General features: G+C 35.9%; 1 protein-coding gene across 8 annotated transcripts in view; it reads right to left on the bottom strand.

Moving 5' to 3' along the window:
• The window catches only part of CNOT1 (CCR4-NOT transcription complex subunit 1), a 99,759-nt gene that overhangs the window by 50,639 nt on the left and 27,554 nt on the right, over positions 1–21,566 (bottom strand). For all 8 annotated transcript variants that reach the window (XM_063112214.1, XM_063112206.1, XM_063112208.1 and 5 more), the window contains exons 3-12: positions 8,394–8,501; positions 7,729–7,827; positions 7,323–7,391; positions 7,179–7,233; positions 6,497–6,700; positions 5,430–5,598; positions 4,106–4,232; positions 3,848–3,958; positions 1,141–1,311; positions 590–717 (exon numbers count right to left, since the gene is read on the bottom strand). In XM_063112214.1, the coding sequence (XP_062968284.1) occupies positions 590–717; positions 1,141–1,311; positions 3,848–3,958; positions 4,106–4,232; positions 5,430–5,598; positions 6,497–6,700; positions 7,179–7,233; positions 7,323–7,391; positions 7,729–7,827; positions 8,394–8,501 (1,241 nt within the window). The remainder of the gene's footprint in view (positions 1–589; positions 718–1,140; positions 1,312–3,847; positions 3,959–4,105; positions 4,233–5,429; positions 5,599–6,496; positions 6,701–7,178; positions 7,234–7,322; positions 7,392–7,728; positions 7,828–8,393; positions 8,502–21,566) is intronic.

Genomic DNA, 21,566 nt, shown 5'->3' with positions numbered 1-21,566 from the left:
GGGCCATAGTCAGAGTCTCCCTCAGAAATTTAGAACTAGAACTCTGAGAAAATAGGTAAATTAGTTGAAAGTGCTAGACTTCATAGGTTGGACATCTTTAACAACTTACAAATGAAGGAAGGCAAGCAAATCTACAGAGCAGAGATCTCAACACCAGGGGAGAGGTACAAACCTCCAATATTTGATAGTTTCACATTTCTGACACTTTAGAAAATACCTAGGGCCGAGCCCGTGGCGCACTTGGTAGAGTGCGGTGCTGGGAGCGCTGCGACGCTCCCACCGCGGGTTCGGATCCTATATAGAACTGGCCGGTGCACTCACTGGCTGAGTGCCGGTCAAGAAAAGGACAAAAAAAAAAAAAAAAGGTAGAAAATACCTAATGGCAGACCTTACAAGAGACATGTGACTACTGATAAGGGATTAAGAAAGAATTGTATCCACCAACACCTTGTCTAAAAACTTAAGTAGGCTCACTAAAAATATTGTTTCATTTAAACCTGTTAACTATGTACCTGCTATTAAATTTTATATTCCAAAAAAGCAGAAGTGACCCTTTAAAGAAAAGCTAGATGAGAGTGAGAGTGTTTACCATGTGGCAATTTCTCGATTGTCATCCTCTGGTGGTGCTTTCAGAATATCCGTGGCAACAGTATGACAGGGATAGTCAGCAAAACAGAAGATCTCCGGATTTATAAGGGAATGCTGAATGAAGGAGAGCTGGAACAAAGAAGAAAGTCTTTACAAACACAAATGACTGTGAATGCTGTAAAAATTCAAAATCTTTTCATTAGGCTAATCTCAATCTTAAGTTATTAGAATGACAATTTCCTTTTTGAAATCTTAATTATTTGCCCTTTGAAAACCAAAGACAATTCAGACAGATGAAAGGCATGAGATAGCCTTGGTGACAAACATCATTAAACTATTGGGAAAACAGTTTGATTGCTTTACCTCAAATAAGTCTGACTAGTACTAAAACTATGATAATATTTTTTCAATATTTATGACAGTCCCTGCTTTTCTGAGCTATGTAAAACAAGTTCTACTTTAAAAGTACATTTCAATCCTTAGGAAGATGGCACTACATAAGGAATAACCATTATTTTTTTCCCCTTCTATAGCTAAATACCACTCACTCACCTGGCCTTCTGCATGTTTCCAAGGTCTATAAATGAGGTCTACTGGGAACACTTCCATACCCAAACCCCTCTGAATGCCATAAACCACATTCTGAAGTCCTTTACTGTCACGAATTTGAAACCCTGGATGGTCTAGTTCATAAGTTACTTCCTTGAAATTCAAACTCGGGTTCTAAAAAAAGACAAAAGCATTCCAAAGCTTACTAAACAAATGTATGCATATTTTCATGCTTTATCAAAAGGGCCAATTAAAATTTGAAAATCAATCAAGATGTTCTACTTACAAACTCAAAATCACTGAATATTTCTGGTGTTTTGAAAGAGATTTAGAAAGGTCAATTCCTAACATTCAAAATAAACTGGTTCTGTGAGCAAGGAGGTACTCCAGCCTTTCATTCATGAAATACTTCTGAACTTGTTAAGTACTTAAAAGGAAACCCTTTTTTCCCCTACTTAATCCAACGATGGTGTCCATCCCAACAGGGCAAATAAATAACTTCTATCAGTGTGTTGTATCTTTTCACCATGATTCCCCAATCTTGGAACAAAGTGGCAAAGATAAATAGATTATCCCAAACACTATTCTTAATTCACTAAAGATGTCCCTTTAAAGCATCCCAGGGCTGTCTGGTTAGCTCACTTGGTTAGAGTATGGTGTTATAACACCAAGGCCAAGGGTTCGGATTCCATACCAGCCAGCTGCCCCAAACAAACTAACAAACAAAAAACCCCATCCCAATGTATGCAATCAGGAAAAGTGGTCTAGATGACTGAAAATTCCATTCAAAACATGTTTTATGAAAAGGTATTCAAAAAAGCAATCTGAGACTCCATAAAAAATTAAAAGCAAAGGAAATACATTTATAGAAGGTAATTTACCAAAAATCCTGTACAAAGTAATAAGTATGTCTTATGCTTGAAAGGAAAAAGGTAAATAAGAAAATGACATATGTCGGCTGTGCATACTTTGCATTTAAAGGTCCAAAGTGTCACAGCCAGTTCAGTTTCACTTTAAGGTGACTCCTTTCAAGCCATGAAGATTTTTAATGTTTGCTTGTCCTTGTATATGTCATAAAACAAACTTCAAATGGGGTATTCACTCTAAGGTAACAATAACATTCAGAAAACAAGATTTTTTCTTTTTTAAATTTGTTTCAAGGACTGGTTTTAACAGAATAGCAGCAATAAATTTACCATTAAATAGCACTCTCTTAGGAAGAAATGACTTTCATAAATCTGTGGGTATACAGATATTGAGATTGTCTCTCAGAGGGAAAAAAAACTCACAGGTATGCCCATCCCTGGTGGTCAATTAAAAAACCAAATTATGGACCCAACGTGTACCTGACATTGACCTCTGGACACTACCTATAAAGAATGTACAGGGACCGCCTGTGGCTCATTTGGGAGAGTGTGGTGCTGGTAACACCAAAGCCACGGGTTCAGATCCCATATAGGGATGGCTGGTTAGCTCACTGGGTGAGTGTGGTGCTGACAACACTAAGTCAAGGCTTAAGATCCCCTTACCGATCATCTTTAAAAAAAAAAAAAAAAAAAAAGTACAGAAAACTCTAACAAACAAGAAGAAAAAGGAAGAAGGAATTAAAGAGGAAAGAATAAACAATCGGTTCAGTTGTTCAAATCCACAATGTAGGCACTCAATTCTTGAACTCTCTGAAATCTATTACATAATAGGTTCAGATATCAAAAGTGTACTTCTCTGCAATTTTAAAAAATTTTTAAAAAGAATAATTTTAATAGGGCAATAAAGCACAAAGAACTACTGAGTTAAAAGGGCCTTTTAACTTTTGCAAGACAACCACAAGGATAAAAACAAACCCCTAACTGGTTGTCTGTAAGTAATGAAACTGTGTTTTTCTTTCTTTCCACATTTCCAAGTTTTCTGGATGACCATGTATTATTTTTTTCCTCTCCATTTCTAAAGGAAAATAGTCTGAACACTCCAAATCTATCTACTATTAAGAAAATTAGCAAAAAGAAAACCCATTGATACTGCTAGTAGGTATGGTCATACATGGAATACCTTGATTCTAATTGAATGTTAACTTGAACGTTGCAAATGTGGAAAAATGAAGATGAGAAATAGGACAGATATATAACCTGGACAACTGATAAGGAATGTTATGATTAGATATATGTAGTCCTTAATGCCATATTTTGTTCCTCAACATTTTATGAACAAGACTGAAGATACTACATTCTTGACTCCACTATTACCCAACTGACTAAATTTTACCACTCCCTTTTACTATCTAAAAGTTTCATTCCTTTATGATTTATTTAAATATTTCCACAAAACTGGAGGTAGTAATATAATTTTTTTATTATTCCTACCCAACATAAACAAGAATTGGCAGGATTTTTGCTGTTCCTACCAGAAAACATTCAGAAGACCTCCTTTCTCAAAAATTCTTCAATCACTACTTTGCAACAAATTAGTCCTCCCACAAAAAACCACACATATAACAACCCAAAAACTCAAAAGTGCCACTCAGAATTGCAAAGTGACAACCCCTAATAGAAAATTTATTTCAGACTCTTCACTACTTTTTGAGTCAATGATGTTGGGGAACTCCAAAACACTGGCTGCTCTTATTTGGCTAGGCATTTTGTTTATTAAAATTTGCTTTCTTTGGGCTATATCATACTAAAATCATGAATCAAGAACCATGAGTACATGTACTCACCAGTTCTTTGAGAACATCTATCAAGACTTCTACATTCCACGTGTGTGCCTGTGCGCCATCACTTTTATCTTTGCCATCACTCCAGATCCCACTGCCAGGAGCAGAGATACTCTGTGTAGAAGTAAAACTTGAATTAAACAAATCCAAACATTTAATGTGTTCGGCCTGGTTGGTAGATCAATCATACTGTAATTTAATAAATAAAATAAAAAGGACAGGACATTAACTCACTTCATAAAATGGCTGAATTCAACACACCTGTAATGGAATACCATCTGTTAATCCTGAATGAGTTCGAGCCATCATTCCCAAAACCCTTGCAACCTGGGCAGCTGTGACCTCCCGAACACCAAACTGCATGATTATATTGCGACATTCTTCAATACTGTAACAGAAATATAACTTCAGAAAAATGCTACCACATTCAATTCAAAGAGTAAAAAATGCTGGTAATAAGGGAACCCTGTGTGAAATCCCTAGTTTTAGCAATACAGGCAGAGTAATAAGCTTCACTTCTTGTTACTTTTATATAACCAGGAATGTAAAAATCACCTACATAAATAAGAAAATGACGAAAGAAAAAAAAAAGATCAGTGGGAGAAAATATGGTCCAAGAGTAATGATCTCTTTCACAAAGACATATAAAATTATCCTTAATCAGGGCTGGTCAGTTAGCTCAGTTGGTTAGAGTGATGCTGATAACAATAAGGTCCAGGGTTCAATCTTTGTACCAGTTAGTTGTCCAAAAATAAAAAATAAAAAATAAAAAACATAAATTATCCTTAATCTTCAGCATGAATCAAGTTACTCTTTAAGAATTTAACACTCAAGGCAAGTGTGATTATTCTGATATATACAAAGCCTTGAAAATGCATCCTAATCTTTTCATTTTGTACCTTCAAGTTTAATTAAAGTTATATGCCAGGCATAAATCCAACACTCAAATACACTATTTCAAACATCTAAGTGTGAATGTGGTTTGTATGAGGATTTTAAAACATTAAAAGTAACGTCTAGCCAAGCAAAGCATATTAATGCCCTTAATAACTCACTCTAAGAAAAACATTATTAATCCACTACATCAAAAGCATAACTGCTATTAACAGGGTGAAACGGTTTCCTTTGGTGGCCCTGGTAGGTGAGAAAAATATGCAAGAAGCAGGGTATAAAAAGGGTAGAAAGGAAGGTGGCAGGAGGTGAAGGCATAGTGAGGAAATCGAGGGATGGGAACAGAGAGGAGAAAATGGACACATTAAGTGTAAAGTAATACAAATTTCATAAACGCTTGCCTCAACACTCTTATCTTCCTCCCAAAAGCTAAAATACACCTATCTTGGCACCTAAGCCAGGAACCTCTGATTCCTAAATTTGAGAAACTGGTAGGGACAAGGAAGTAGAAATTTAACACCCATGAAGTTTGCAGCTGCCATCAACACTAGTATGTGAAAATTAAAATTAAGAAACCAAACTTTTGAGAGGCAAAGATGATGATAACTTTAAGGATACCTAGGAACTTGTTTTTAAAAATTACATCATGCCTGGTACAAGACTGATCAGAAGTTTAATATGTCTTACTACCAACCTTGCACAAAAGCCATAGCCTACTTCTTGCATGAAATCAGCCAAAGAGCTCTCCATCATGGTTTTAGCTACCCCTCCAGAATCAGGCAGGATCCTGTCCATTAGAATGTCCCGTTTTTCAGGGTATAAAAGTGGTGCAAGCACCACAGGACAGCGTTCTTGAGGAAAATCTGAAGGAGAAAAAAGATTATAACGGCTATACTGATTAAAAACAATCCTTTTTTACTCTCTCCAAAAGCCCTTCAAATCCACTTTTACAAGTTCATATTTAAAGCAAAGTTAATTTAGTTTTTTCCAACCTGTTAGCCCAAGATATGACTTCAACAGCAATTCCAAAATTTGAATCTTGTTATATCACAAAAATTGAGTATACTTTGAACTTTTCATATTAGAATTCCAGGATCTATTTACCAACTCACACACTAAACAGTATTTAAATTTTTCACATTAGGGCTATCAATTACTATAAAAGGAAAGCATCAGAAACAAACAATTAGAATATCAGTCTTTACTCACTGACAAGTGGAAAGCTTCCCATCACTAAGAAAGTTAATGTAATTTAAAATTAAACATTAGGAAGTAAGCAAAAATAACAGTGAGAACAAATTATTAGACCACTATCACAGATGTTCTAAAGAGTACTTATCTCTCTAAAACAAGGATCAGAGGAATGAAGAATGGCAACAACAGAACCAGGATTTATCTTAGCATTACAATGCCAATAGCTAAGGAAGTAGTATATCAAAAGTGACTGGTTTTTTAAAATAAAAACAGCATGTCACTATAATGTCTCTCTAACGGTGAAAAAAGACTGCATGGAAATATACCAAGTCTTATATGTGATTGTATTTATATAACAAGAGTATTGTTGAAGTTATATTCATTTTATACTTTTTCTATAATGAGGCTTTATCACACTTTCATAGTCTAAATTGCAATAGTCTCTTCCCTGAAAGGTTGCCAATATAAGAAAAGGAAAGGAAATCACTGACTTAATCTTAGAATATTCACTTATATTCTGAGATGCTTTTGTCATGTTTCTACCATGGGCTACAATGACTCCATTACCTCTGCGTAGCGTCTTAAGAAAAGCGTCTATCTGTTCCTGTCCAACTCCAAAGGCTCCTTTCTGCCCAAAGAGGAGATGGGAGAGGAGGAGGTGTAGGACCTCTATTGCTATGTCTTGGAAGCCACCTTCTTGATTTCCACTGACGTCTGCGTCAATGTAAGAACGCAGAAGATCTGGAAGCTTCTGTTTGATAAACTGGGCAGCTAGAAGTAAGGTAAACCAAAAACCACAAGTTACTTTTGCATCACAATGGGTAAAAAGATTTATACCACCAAAATACAGATGATCACCCTTCTCATTCACCAACTCACACTTCACCTCTCTTAACGCTTTCCTAGCTCTAGTTGGTAGTTATAAAGAGACCAGTTGCCAGGGACTAGCTGAAGGGAGGGGAAAATGAGGAGTTGTTTGATGGGCATAGTTTCAGTTTTGCAAGATGAAAGAGTTCTAGAGATCTGTTACACAACACTATCAATACAGTTAAGTACTACGAAACTGTACATTTAAAAATAGCTATGAGGATAAATTTTATATTATGTGTTTTTACCAGAATAGATACCAAGAGAATCTTACACTATCTTACTCTCTAAATATAAAATATGGAGCCTCAAGATTCAAAAACCCATGAAATTTAAAGAGTCTCAACTTCATTATAGGATTTTTAGGGGAAAAGTAACTTACCAAAACCTCTAAGATCTGAGCTGGAAGAATTCAGCAGGGCAAGGCCAAAAATTACCTGAAAAAAGAAGGATGAGGTTGTCCAAAAAGTCAAATGGCTGTATTTAATTCTAATTTTGCCTCCATGTGTTTTCTTAAATCACTCACCTCTTGTACTTTGCTTAACTTGAGAACTTTACTCAGCTGGGCAAATAAGTGGGGTGCAGGCTTTAAACTCTGAAATGAACCAAAGTTTATTTTAAAACAAGAATTTTCAGAAAGTAAAGCATCTGTTCACCCAATTATGGCACTACATAGGAATGACATAATTCTGAAGTGCTGCTAGAAACAATATACCATGTCCTAGAAATGTAGACTGACAAGCTTAAGTCTTTGTCTGGTTTAAATAAGAGTCTATTATCAAATGAATTGCCTTGATTTTGTTAGAAAGCTACAAAAGACACCGCCAAGTAATTACCTGAAATTTTAAAATTAAGACATGACATTATGAGATCAAGAAAGCCTAATAAAAGATCACATTCTTAGGACTACTCAAGATAAAAGTAATACCAACCTTCTGATAGTGCAACGGATTATCAATGGCATAGGACAGCGTCGAGATAAAATTTGGCTTTGTAATCAGTGATGCACACTCCTGAATCAGAAACTGAGTCTTTAAAAATAAAAAATGAATTTTTATTAGCACTAACTGTCATCTGGCACAAATAGAAGCAGAGGTCCTCAGAACATTGTACGATCTAATGCTGTTTATATACTATCAAAATCAGCTCTTTAAAAATCCTATTAAACTACTTAAGTCTATTAGCAACAAGTGTTAAACCAAAATTTCCACAAGAGTCCACTGACAAGATTATTATAAGAAATACTATCATGACAAACCATTACCAGATTGACAGTCGAGTCTAAGAGTCTCAATCTAAGACATGAGATCCCCTCTCTGCCTTACATTATTTGTCAAGCAGGACATCCCCATTCCTGCTTCCTTCAGGAAAGTCTGATCCCCAGGTCTCTAAGCCTAAAGTAGGTAGCTATAAAGATCTGCAGCCAGGCAGAAGGGAAAGACAGAAAAAAGGAAAAGTCCAACACATTTTCACCATCCAGCTAAGATTATATCTGGATGCTATTTTGTATGTGTCATTTGCTACGTAACTATGCCCAAAATGCAATTTATTGAACAATTAGAGCTAAGTGGATATAAACTCTGTAAGCCTCAAATACCTGATGAAAATCTTTGCCACTGCTTTTACCATCGCCACTGAAATCCACATGTGAAAATAGGCAGCGTAATAAATGCCTGTCTGCCTCAGGACCGTGCCGATTCACAATCTAAAAAGACCAAAAAAAGTTAAAGGAGAGTTTAAGAAAAAGGGGGGGGGGGGGGTATGGACATTAAGAGGGGATAAAAAAAACAATCAACCTCTACAGCAAAATCCGAAATTACATTCATTGTTTATCTTAGAATAAGAGTTACAGGAATTACTGAGACAGAGGTACATGTATTTTAATAATTAAATCTTTTAAAAAATGTTCCTATAGTCCACTGACAGTAAGGATGAAAGAAGAAAAACCACTAGTAATTATCCCATAAATAACTCTTTACTTTGGTCAACATCTACACCAAAAACACCAAGTAGCATCCGATGACATGTAACAGGAATACAAAGTTTTTTAAAAAAACAAACTTTTAAGGCAATAATTTTATGTAACCTGAATTCTCTCCGCTACACAACTGTGACTCTTTACAGCCTACTGAGCACAGCTCTAAATGAAGCTGCCACCAGCTATGTCTGACTTCAGTGGTTTAGATGCTGCCCTTGAGCCCCATTGGTTTCTTACTGTTCATCAAATTTAACGATGGTTCTATTTGCTATCTCCTCTAAATGGAAAGCTCCAGATATTTACACATGGTTTGTTCTCTCTCTTCCTTTAGGTTTCTCCTCTAAAGTCACCTTTTCATTGCAGCCTTGGTTAACTACCATCCCTAAAATAGCAACATGACCTGCCCCAACATCACCCCTTACCCTGCTTCCTTACTTTTCTCCACACCACTTACCACTACCTAATAATTGTCCAATATAAGTTACATGAGAACAGGGAATTTGTGTGGTTGTGTTCACTTCTGCATATCTAATCTAGAAAAGAGTTTAGCACACTGTATGTACAGAATAATCATGTTTATTAAATGCCACATAAAATCTGTTAACTACCTACTTTGGGATAGATATCATAATGAGCTCCCTTGATTTAATCTTCAACTCCGCCAAAATTTACCCTCATGGATGAGGAGGCAGATACTTAAAACAGACTCCAAAAGGCTAAAATCCAACAATCTACAAAGTAAAAAATCTAGATTCCAACTCCAAAGCCTATGATTTTCCCACTGTATCACGACAATTATGTCATCATTAATTGAGTTAGTTTAGCTTATTTCAGTTTCCATTTTCCCCATCCAGCAAATGCGGGAGTTAAAAAAGATCAATCTGTACATTATCCCCCAGACATCTGAAAGTTAAAATATGTATTACTAGTCAATCAGTAAGAACTTGTACATCTCCAAAGAATACTGTGAACCCATTCACAATGTATCGTTTTGTGGATTCTTACCATTCCTTAATCAAATTCTATAAAGGCAGGGACTATTTTGTCCTATTCCCTAGAATGCTGAACACACAATCTTAAAAAGCCAACTCAAATTAAGAACACAAGTAGAACTATCTATGCCCCAACTAATCAGACCTCTCCCTCAAAAGAACAAGATGATCTGGCTCAACAAATATTTGTTAAGTGTATGTTAGGTACTATTCTAGGTGTCACAAATACAGCAACAGAGGAGACTGATGGGTCCCAAACTCTCACAAAGTATACTTTTGTGGGAGAAGAAAAAGACAGGCAAAGAATTTCTGATATTACCTGTTACATGAAGAAAATAAAACAGGGCTATGTAATCCTGATGGTGGATGGTGGGGTGGGGGTTACCTCAGAAAGTCCTTTCCTAAAGGTAAGGCATGTCATCTGAGACAACCACACAGAGGTGAAAAAAAGAGCAACTGGGAGGCCAGAACATGATTAATGAACATACTGACTTTTCTGGTACTGTTATACGAACCTAAAAAAATGGAAGAGACATTTCATTACACTGTCAATGGCCAAAGAACAAAAAACAGTTTTAACTTTTTAACTAGAATCAGCGAAGATTTACTAAAATCCTATCTTATCCTTTACATTTGTTTCTATAATGCTTTCTAATTTTACAACTGCTTTTACAGCCACTTTGTCTTCACAGCAACCCTAAGAAGTATATAGAGACCAACAATACCACATTAATAGATAAGATTTTCTTAATATCAACACTGCAATAATTAAGACAAATGTATTTTATGGCTGCTAGGTGAACGGAATATTCCTTCCATGGCACCATGCTGCTGCTCCTCACTAGAAGCAACTGTTTTTTCTTCTAAAACTAAAGTGGTATTTTACAAACATCATCTCGGGTTACAAAGATGTTAAAATAAGATTATATTTATCCCATAAAATTAAGCCTTATACATCTTTAAAGTACAACCATTCTTCCCACTGGGCAGGGGAGAACAGTAAAATAATTCAAATGTTTGGTTTGGTAGACACCTTACAGTTTGATAGCAAAATCTTTAGGCTATATGAAAAAATAAAGTAAGTATCCCAAAGGCAACCTGCAGTACTTCTATAATGACCTCATTTATGGCTGTAGTAAATCATTCTAACCTGGGAACCACACACTAAGAAGGACATTACAAAATAGTTTACTGGAAAAACCAGCCACTATTAAACCTAGAAAAGACACAGGAGGGAGGATTAAGACTTGACTATGTGAAAGTTGGTTACTTTCAATAGTAAGTCTAATACAGAAAAAGAGCTCAAAACAGTTCATTATAAAGAAATTCCTAAAAAGGATGTCCATAAATGGTAATGAGTAACTTTATGAGGTACTCCACTAACTTCTATTATCAGAAACAACAGGAATCCTCTCTCAATTAGTATTTAAGAACTTCTTTGGGTGGAATATTGATAAAGCAGCAGTTATCTGAGGAACTGTGTCTTCAATCCTAGCTCCTAAAAATAGCTTTTAAAAAAATGCGTATGAAGAATTTTCATATCAGTTCAAAAAGGTTACATCAAGAAAAATACAAAATCTAGCCTAACAGATGATCTCAAAGGTCCCAAAATTCTATAGTTACAAACTACCAGATTTCTTAATTTAAATTGAAAACAGTAACTCAATGAATTACAATGATTACAGTTATAGTAACTGGATTAAGAGTGTATCTAAATATACTCTGTGCCAAACAAACAATGGAATATTTCCATGTTTAACTTTTTAAACATATTCTACCTCTTAAAAATATTCAAAGTTTTTATTGTATTACCTGTATGAATAAATTTGGGTAACTATAAAAAATAGCACATTAAAAAGCTTAATATAATAAATATAAAAACCAATTTTTGCAGCAAATATAAGGGATTGCTTCTAACGCAGAAAGTATTAATGGGGGGGAGAGGGGGGATGACCAGCTAGCTGGTGGCCTATACAGGGATTAGACCCTAGAAAGCATTAATTTAAAGACAAAAATTTCAAGCTCCTAAGTAAAAGATGGTATAACTAAGAACCTTTTCTTGTCTTCTCAAATTAAATTTTAACACAATCTTCAACAAACAAAATATTCTCTCTTAACGTGATCCAGTAAGATGTGCCATAGAGCTCATTCTTACCACCTTGAAACTGATTAATTCAGAAATAAAAATGTTTAAGACTGACAAATGTCTCAAAACATATATAATCATCCTTTGATCAAGTGACGAATCTAGGGCAAAGATGAGCCATAAAAGAAAAGATACTGTTCATTTAGAAACCCACATCAACATATTGAATGAAGAATGGCCAAGGGAATAGAGCTTGAGGGAGCAACCAAGCTCAAGATGTCACTTTTTATATATGTGAGCTAACCATCTAGCCAAAAGAGAGTGCTGGAGAAGCAGAATGAGGAAGGAGGCAGCAACCATTACCAAATCTAAAAACAGATGTCAGACAACCCTACCCCAACTTACGAGGATAGATCAAAAAGTTCATGGAAAAATAGGGGCCGGCTGGTGGCTCACTTGGAAGCGTGTGGTGCTGATAACACCAAGGCCACACGTTTGGATCCCTATATAGGGATGGCCAGTTAGCTCACTTGGGAGAGCGTGGTGCTGACTACACCAAGTAAAGGGTTAAGATCCCCTTACCAGTAATCTTAAAAAAAAAAAAAAAGGTTCATGGAAAAATAGAATTAAAAGACTACGAATCTTTCCATTATCTTTTTAAAGTACCCTCAAGCATGCCCAAAATTGTTTATATGAGGATACTTGAAAAAGTCCAAGGAAAGATTCATTTTATCTGTTAATTCTATTTTTCCATGAACTTTTTGAAGTGCCCTCATATGTGAATAGATAATTGGGCCAATTCAAAGGTAAACAAAAATCCAAAGAATCAGCATGGAACCCATCTGGAGAAGGTGTAAAATAAACAGCACAAAGAAATAAGACAGGTGAAGAACATGCATTTCAAAGGACTTATCAAACTAAACAGAAGAATTCAGACAAACAGTACTCCATACTCCCAAAGAAATTATAGAAACTATTGTTTTGGGTTTTTTTTTTTAAATGGGAAAAGTTCTTAAAAAGGTAAAACACTGGTTCAAAGACAAGATAACAGAAGGAAATGAAAGCTCTCTTGCAGTGCTTGGGAAAAGACATAGAAGGAAAAAAATCTTATAAAAAACCACATAAGAGCAGCAACAAAAACAGAACAAAAATCATATAAAATAAAGAAAGGCTCAAGAATATCCCTCATATCTAGAACACATATGAAAATGGTTGAAAGACATGAAAAAAAGGTGTTCTAATATACATGCATTAATAATCAATATACCTCCATCCACAAGAAGAAATGAAAAATATTCAAAGAAAACAATAAAAATATCTCTGAAATAATTATGTGAACTGCAAGACTGAAAGCATATCATATCACAAGAAAATCTCATGCAGAACAACCAATATTATAGCATATACATAAAGTTAATGAACTCTAATAGAAAATCCAAAGAGATACTGAGGTCAGGAACAGTGTAGGCAGGAAGAGTAAGTCACCTACAGTGAATGACGAGGGGAGAGAAACGGGGAGATAGTGGCTTTTGGTATTTAATATTGCTAAAGAATAAAGTGGAATAATATTTACAAAACTAGGGAAAAATAAACTTGACCCAAGAACTTCATATCTAGTGACAAGTGGACTTCAAATAAAAATGAGGAAGATATTCTCAAGCATGTAAGAACCCAAGTAACAGCAACCAAGTTCTAAATGAAACAAATCTTTTCACAATTACCTACAGCTAAGTAAGAAATTTAATGAAATCAAGGGAAAGGGATGTGTGGGGAGGGGTTGTGGGGCTGGCGCCTTGCTGCTTCTCCTCTCCCTTCCCCTGGTCCTCTATCTCTGGGGCCGTTTGTCAAAAATAATAAAAGGATTAAAACATTTTTCCAAAATAAAAAAAAATTTTTTTTTAAACTGTTTCAGGAATAGACAATGCAGTAAAAGAACAGGTAGTAAGTACTAAAGACGACTAAACTATTTCAATAAAAGTTATCTTACAGATTTGACTTTATAAACAAATATTTCACATACTTTTTAAACAAAATTAAATTATTAAAAGTATCCCCTAAATACTGAAACCCAACTCAATATCCAGTTGGTAGTATAACTACGTCAGAGAACTACTATTATAAATGACCAAAAGAGTAATTTGATTGTACATCCCCCTAGTGAGATATAACTTAAGGAACACCCTCACCCCCCTCCCCCACAAAAAGGTAAACTATCTTTCATAATCATACTGCTGTTAGTACTGTTAGGATTATTAGTCTCAGATTCCTGAGTGTATAGTGTGGAATAGAGAAAATAACTATGTTTTTTGTCACTGAAAACTGGGATTTTCTGCATGGGAATGAAGAGACAGATTTTAGGTCACAAATTAAGTAAAAACTCCACGGTCCTTAAACTAAATTGGAAATATCAGTATAAACTTATGGTGTACTTTCTCTTTAGATCTGTCCACAGAAAGGCCTAATAATGGCAAACACAAGAGGTAATAACATTTTCACAAAAGAGAACCACAGCATTTTAAAGAAACAGCTAATTTCAGGCTGGCCAGTTATCTCAGTTGTTTAGAGAGCGGTGCTGATAACACCAAGGACCAGGGTTTGATCCCTGTACCAGCCAGCTACCCCCAACCCTCCAAAAAAAGAAACTGCTAATTCTACATCTGAATCAAGGAAAGTACAAGCAGAGTCTGGAATATCTTAGTTTCCATGTTTTCTAGAATGATATCAAAGACTACAAATAAGGATAAAGTAAAAAGATCTCAGGAGCCAATAAGAATAAGCTTCCACTGGTCAAAGATTAAGACAGGATAAACATCAATAAATAATAACTTCCAAAAACCATAAATGAGAAAGGAGACATTACAACCAAATACCACAGAAATACAAAAAAAATCATTAGAGACTATATGCCAACTATATGCCAACAAATATGAAAACCTGGAGGAAATGGATAAATTTCTGGACACATACAAACTACCAAGAAACAGAAAACCTGAACAGACCAATAACAAGAAGTGAGACTGAAGCAGTAATCAGCAGTCTCCCAACAAAGAAAACCCCAGGACTGATGGCTTTACTGCTGAATTCTATCAAAACTTTAAAGAGGAATTAATACCAATTCTCTTCAAACTATTCCAAAAAATTGAAACAGAGGCCACTCTCCCAAACTCATTCTATGAGGCCAGCATCACCCTGCTACCAAAACCAGAGCAAAGATACAACAAAAAAAAACAAAACTACAGGCAAATATCCCTGATGAACATAGATGCAAAAATTGTCAACAAAATATTAGCAATGAGAATACGGCAACACATCAAAAAAATTATACCCCATGATCAAGTGGCATTCATCCCAGGGATGCAAAGATGGTTCAACAAATGCAAATCTGTAAATGTAATACACCACATCAACGAAATCAAGAACAAAAAAACCTATGATAGAAAAAACATCTGACCTAATTCAACATCCCTTCATGATAAAAGCCCTCAGCAAATCAGGTACAGAAGGAAAGTATCTCAACACAATACAAGCCATATACGACAAACCCACTACCAGTATTATCCTGAATGGGGAAAAAGCTTTCAGAAAAAAAAGCTTTTTAAGAACAGGAACAAGACAAGGATGCCCATTCTTACTACTCCTATTTAACATACTATTGGGGGCCGGCCCGTGGCTCACTCGGGAGAGTGTGGTGCTGATAACACCAAGGCCACGGGTTCGGATCCTATATAGGGATGGCCGGTTAGCTCACTGGCTGAGCGTCGTGCTGACAACACCAAGCCAAGGGTTGAGATCCCCTTACCGGTCATCTTTTTAAAAAAAAAAACAAAACAACATACTATTGGAAGTACTAGCCACAGCAATCAGGCAAGAGAAAGAAATAAAGGGCATCCAGATGGAAAAGACAAAGTCACAGCAAAGGAGTAGGCTGTGGGCCAGCCCCACCCCTCCACCCACACCTCCATCCCCTTACCCACCTCCCCTCCCCTCCTCCCACTGCTCCACAACATCTTTGAATGAAAAATAAAATTAAGTAATTTTTTTTAAAAAGAAAAAAAAAAAAGTCAAACTGTCCCTGTTTGCAGATGACATGATCCTATATATAGAAAAACCTGAAGACCCTACAAAAAAAACTCTCACAGTTGATAAACGATTTCAGTAAAGTTGCAAGATAAAAAAAATCAATATGCAAAATCAGTAGTGTTTTTATACTCCAATAATGAACTAGCAGAAAAAGAAGTCAAGAAAGCAAGCCCATTTACAATAGTCACCAAAAAAGTACAATATCTAGGAATCGGTTTAACCAAGGAGGCAGAGCTCTACCACAAAAACTACAAATAACTGCTGTAAGAAATTGAGGACACAAAAAAGTGGAGAGACATTCCATGCTCTTGGATGGGAAGAATTAACATTGTGAAAATGTCCATACTACCCAAAGCAATCTACAGATTCAATGCAGTCCTCATCGAAATACTGATGACATTCTTCACAGATATAAAAAAAACCAATCCTAACATTCATATGGAACAACAAAAGACCCTGAACAGCCAAAGCAATCCTGAGCAAAAAAAATAAAGCCGGAGGCATAACACTACCTGACATCAAATTATACTACAAAGCTATAGTAACCAAAACAACATAGTACTGGAATAAAAACAGACACTTGGGCCAATGGAACAGAACCCAGAACCCAGAAATCAACCCACATACTTACAGCCAACTGATCTTTGACTAAGGCAACAATAACATACATTGGGGGAAAGACTGCCTCTTCAATAAATGGTGCCGGGAAAATCGGACATCTGTATGCAGAAGAATGAAACTAGACCTGTACCTCTCACCATATACCAAAACCAACTCAAAATGGATTAAAGACTTAAGTATAGACCCAAAACTATAAAATTACTAAAAGAAAACATAGGAGAAACACTTCAGGAAGTAGGACTGGGCAAAGACTTTATGAATGAGACCCCAAAAGCACAAGCAGCCAAAGAAAAAATAAATGGGATTATATCAAACTAAAAAGCTTCTTCACAGCAAAGGAAACAATCAACAGAGCACAAAGACAACCTGTGGAATGTGACAAAATATTCACAACTATACATCTGACAAGGGATTCAGAACATGAAAGGAATTCAAACAACTTCACAGTAAAAAAATCAAATAATCCAATGAAAAAATGGGCAAAGGAGATAGACATTTTTCAAAGGAAGACATATAAATGGCCAACAAGTAGGTGAAAAAATGCTCAAAATCACTAATCATCAGAGAAATGCAAATAAAAACCACACTGAGCTATCATCTCATTCCAATTAGACTGGCCAGTATTAAAAAGACAGAATAACAAATGCTGGCATTGACATGGAGAAAGGGGAACCTTTCAACACTGTTGGTGGGTCTGTAAAATAGTACAGCCATTGTAGAAAACAATATGAAGTTTTCTCAGATAACTACAGTCAGAACTACCATAAGATCCAGCAATCCCACTTCTGGGTATATACCCAAAGGAATGGAAATCACCATGTTGAAGGGATACCTGCACTCCCATGTTCATCGCAGCTCTATTTACAATAGTCAAAATATGTAACCAACCTAAATGTCCATCAACAGATGACTGGATAAGGAAATTGTGGTATATATAAACAATGGACTACTACTCAGCCATAAAAAAAAGAATGAAATTCTGCTATTTGCAGCCACACAGATAAGCTTGGAGAAAATTATGTTAAGTGAAATAAGCCAGACACAGAAAAGAGAAATACTGCATGTCCTCACTCATGAGTGGGAGGAAGAGAGGTGGAAGAAAGGGAGGGAGGAAGGAAGAAAAGAAGGAAAGAAAAGACCACAATAATATGTTAATCTTTCAGAATGAGAGAACAAATCTGTGGTTACTAGAGGTGGTGGGGGGGAGGGAGATTGGGCAAAGGGCATAAAGAATAATTACAATTTGTAATAATGAACATACTAATATTGATTTGATCAACACATGTTGTACACAGGTGATGGTAGTCAATGCTGTACCCCCAAAATATGCATAATCAAGTATGCTTTAATAAAAATAAATTAAAAAATAAAATTAAATTCTAAAAAAAGAGTAATACTTTCAATGAATTCAAGCACGTCAAATACTTTTTTTTTTTTTTTTTTTTTTGGGTCATTTTTTCGTGACCGGCACTCAGCCAGTGAGTGCACTGGTCATTCCTATATAGGATCTGAACCCGCGGCAGGAGCGTCGCCACGCTCCCAGCGCAGCACTCTACCGAGTGCGCCACGGGCTCGGCCCACATCAAATACTTTTAAAATCTCACTGGTCACATTTGGAAGATGCTAGAGAAACAAGTTATTTTGAAAATTGGCCAATAGAAAGAGAACATCAAGCATTTATCTTGCCTTTCCTATACAAACATTACCTCGGGTAACCGTATAGTTTGGCAAGGGCAAATTTCCATTTACAGAACTATTTCAGCTAATAAAGAATAACAATTAGGATAATAACATTTTGCAATACCTAAAAAATTAATTCATCTAGTCAATGAACAAAGCCTGCTAAAATCACAAAAATAGAGACAACCAGACATTACAAACCTCCTGATGAAGTACATACTACCACCTAGAAAACTGTCTTAAGAGAGGAAAACAACCTTAATCTGACTAAACTTCTAAATTTAACTACCAATTCACAGAAAATACAAGAGACAGGAGAACAAGTTAAAATCGCCCTGGGGATGTAGTCAGCGAAAATCAGACTGTGTATGACCACAAAACAAACAATGTGATTTCTTCAACAAAATAACGGCCAAGGAAAAAAAAAAGAGGAAAAACTATAGATTTTAAAAGAAAATAAGAGCCAGTGCAACAGATTTACTTGAATCCTGATTCAAACCAACTTAAACATTTTTTTACATGAGGAAAAGACAGGGAAGATGAATGTTAACTGGATATATGATGTTTAGGAATTATTGCTTTTTGTTTTAAAAAAAGACATGATAATGGAATTGAGGTTGGGTTTATATTAACATATGAACAGATGAAATTATGTCTGAGACTTCCTTTAAAATAATTGAAGGGAATGAGTTAGGTAAAACAGTTTTGGCTGTGCCTTAAAATGAAGCTAGATGATAGATACATGGAGTTCATTATACTACTCTACTTTTGTGTATGCTTGAGATTATCTTTAAATTTTTAAAAATTATATTTAGAGAGACTAAATCATTACAAGAACAGGATATAAAATGATGTTTTTATTTATTATTTATTTTTAAAAGATGACCGTTAAGGGAATCTTAACCCTTGACTTGGTGTCGTCAGCACCATTCTCTCCCAAATGAGCTAACCAGCCATCCCTATATGGGATCCGAACCTGTGGCCTTGGTGTTATCAGCACCACACTCACCCAAGTGAGCCACAGACCGCTCTTAAAGTGATGTTTTTATAGATTGACTATTTTTAATAGGAAAACAAAAAAAAGAGACTCAAATGTTAAGAAACTGAGTAGAAAAACTAGAGTTGATTATAATTTTTTCTAAGTTTTATTTAAATAATTTATTTTATAATGGCAACCAACATTTTTAAGGGAAAGAACAATTATAGGTGTTGATCTTTAAAGAATGTTTTAAAACCCTGGTTGATGGGACATTAAATTCTGACCCTCTCGCCACTGTTGGAATGAGGTGGTTGCCATGGGCCTTGACCAAGCCCCCCCTCCTTCCACCCTATTCCCCTCCCCCTTCGCCTTGCCATTGCCCCCTCCTCCCCTCAACTGCTCTGCAAGTATATCTTAGAATGTAAAAAAAATAATAAATTTTAAAATATATATTATTTATAATAAAGTAAAATAAAAATTTTAGTTTGTTGACAGCCCCCCTCAAAAAAATTCTGACCCTGTTTTTTTCTCACCTATAAAATGGTAATTATACTAGCTAGCTCACATGTTTAGTGAACCCATGTATCTAATAAGTTCAATAGATGTTCCTTCTTCCAGTCTGTCACTTGGAGAAATAATAAAAGGAACAGAATCTCAGATAAGCTACGAAGTCTGATCAAACTAAGCCACAACAAAGAATGGCACTATTATATATTAAATCTACTTCCTTAACACAGTAGGCAGCAAGTCAGTCTCATAAAACATACTAAGCACCCAAGGATTTGCAATATGCTTTCTTGCCTGTCACCACAGGAGAGATAGTGCCAAAAACTAGAACCTTGCTGCCAACCCAGTTCTAAATTCCTAATCTTTATAAAAGTGACAGAAGAGATGGTGGCTGTCTGCAAAGGTACTACAGAAGACACAAAATTTACTTGTCTAAAAAAAATCTGTAGATACCATGAAACTTCAGCTATCAAGTGAAACCTAGCATTTTAACATTTTACCTTCAAAATTAATGACTAAAGAATGTATTCCTTCTTTCATTCATTTTATTTGAACATTTACTAAAATGTCAGGCACAGAAGATATAACTAAAGAAATAATCCCACACCTCGAGGACTTGGGGGTAGGAAAGATGATTAAACCAACTGCAATACACTTTTAAGTCAACCAAATCAGGCAGATTCCCTTCTTCAAAGAAGTTCTAGTTGCCCCAGCAGTCAGCTCCTCCAGAGTCTGTCTCAGCTGTAGAGTCATACTCCCCAAGGGCACACCCCTTCTGGGGTAGTCCTCATCCAATAACAGAGATGTAAAGGCCTGGCCATTTCTCACTGTGGAACAACTTTGATATATAATCCAGAACTCCCCATGGATTGGCCAAGGTTTTGCTGGGCTTCCACCACAGTTCTCCTGCACAATTCTGTGTCCCCCCAACCCACCAGCACCTACCACCACAGGTGTTGAAACTTTCATAAGTACCCTGCATTCCAAAATGTCTCATATCTACCTCCAAAGAACATAAACCACAACAGAGGGCAAGCTTAGGAGTCTGAGCTTTAAACTGAATGGTAGAGAGACACATGAAAGATTTTAAAACAGCAGAGAGACTATCAGCTATACATTTTAGAAAAGTCACTCTGACATCACAGTGAAAGATGTTTCAGAGTAGGGGCTGTGAGGGGCAGCCAAACTTCGGGCTAGAAGATCTTCTGATTCAGAGTCTAATTTTCTTCAACTTCCTTGTCTTTTATGAACAAATATAAAGGGGTTCAAAACATAGGGATGTTGTGGATTCAAATATCACACCTGCATTTTCAAACAGAATACCAATAGGCAAAATACTTAACAAATTTGTACCTCAATGTGAAATGAGACCATACTACCTACCCTGTAAGACTGCAGTGAGAATATTAACTTAGATTAAAAAGAACGCCTAGAACACTGTAAATGCCTCAGCAGTTGCTACGAAGATGGCAGAACTGACTTTACACATACAATGACTGAACTCACAGAAAGCTTAACATTTTTCATTCAACACTGTAGGATCTACCCATGTTGTTCCATGTATTAGTCTCACTGGTTCAAAGTATACCTTTGTTGATGGGTGTTTAGGTTGTTTCCAGTTTGGGGCTATTAAAATACATGTCTTTATTTTTTTTTTTGGTAGACAATTTGATGTTCCAGTCTGGATTTCAGGGGATAGAGATGAACTGGAGTTTTGTTTGTTTGTTTATCATCACACAATGTAAATATTTTTTGTGGCCCTTTACCAATTTCTCCCTAAATCCCCCTCCCCCCAAATACATGTCTTTTGATGAACATGTGTATGCATTTCTGTTCAGTATATATCC

This window comes from Cynocephalus volans, chromosome 10, assembly GCF_027409185.1.
Source record: "Cynocephalus volans isolate mCynVol1 chromosome 10, mCynVol1.pri, whole genome shotgun sequence".
Taxonomy (NCBI): domain Eukaryota; kingdom Metazoa; phylum Chordata; class Mammalia; order Dermoptera; family Cynocephalidae; genus Cynocephalus; species Cynocephalus volans.
This window is presented reverse-complemented; position numbering and strand designations above follow the sequence as displayed.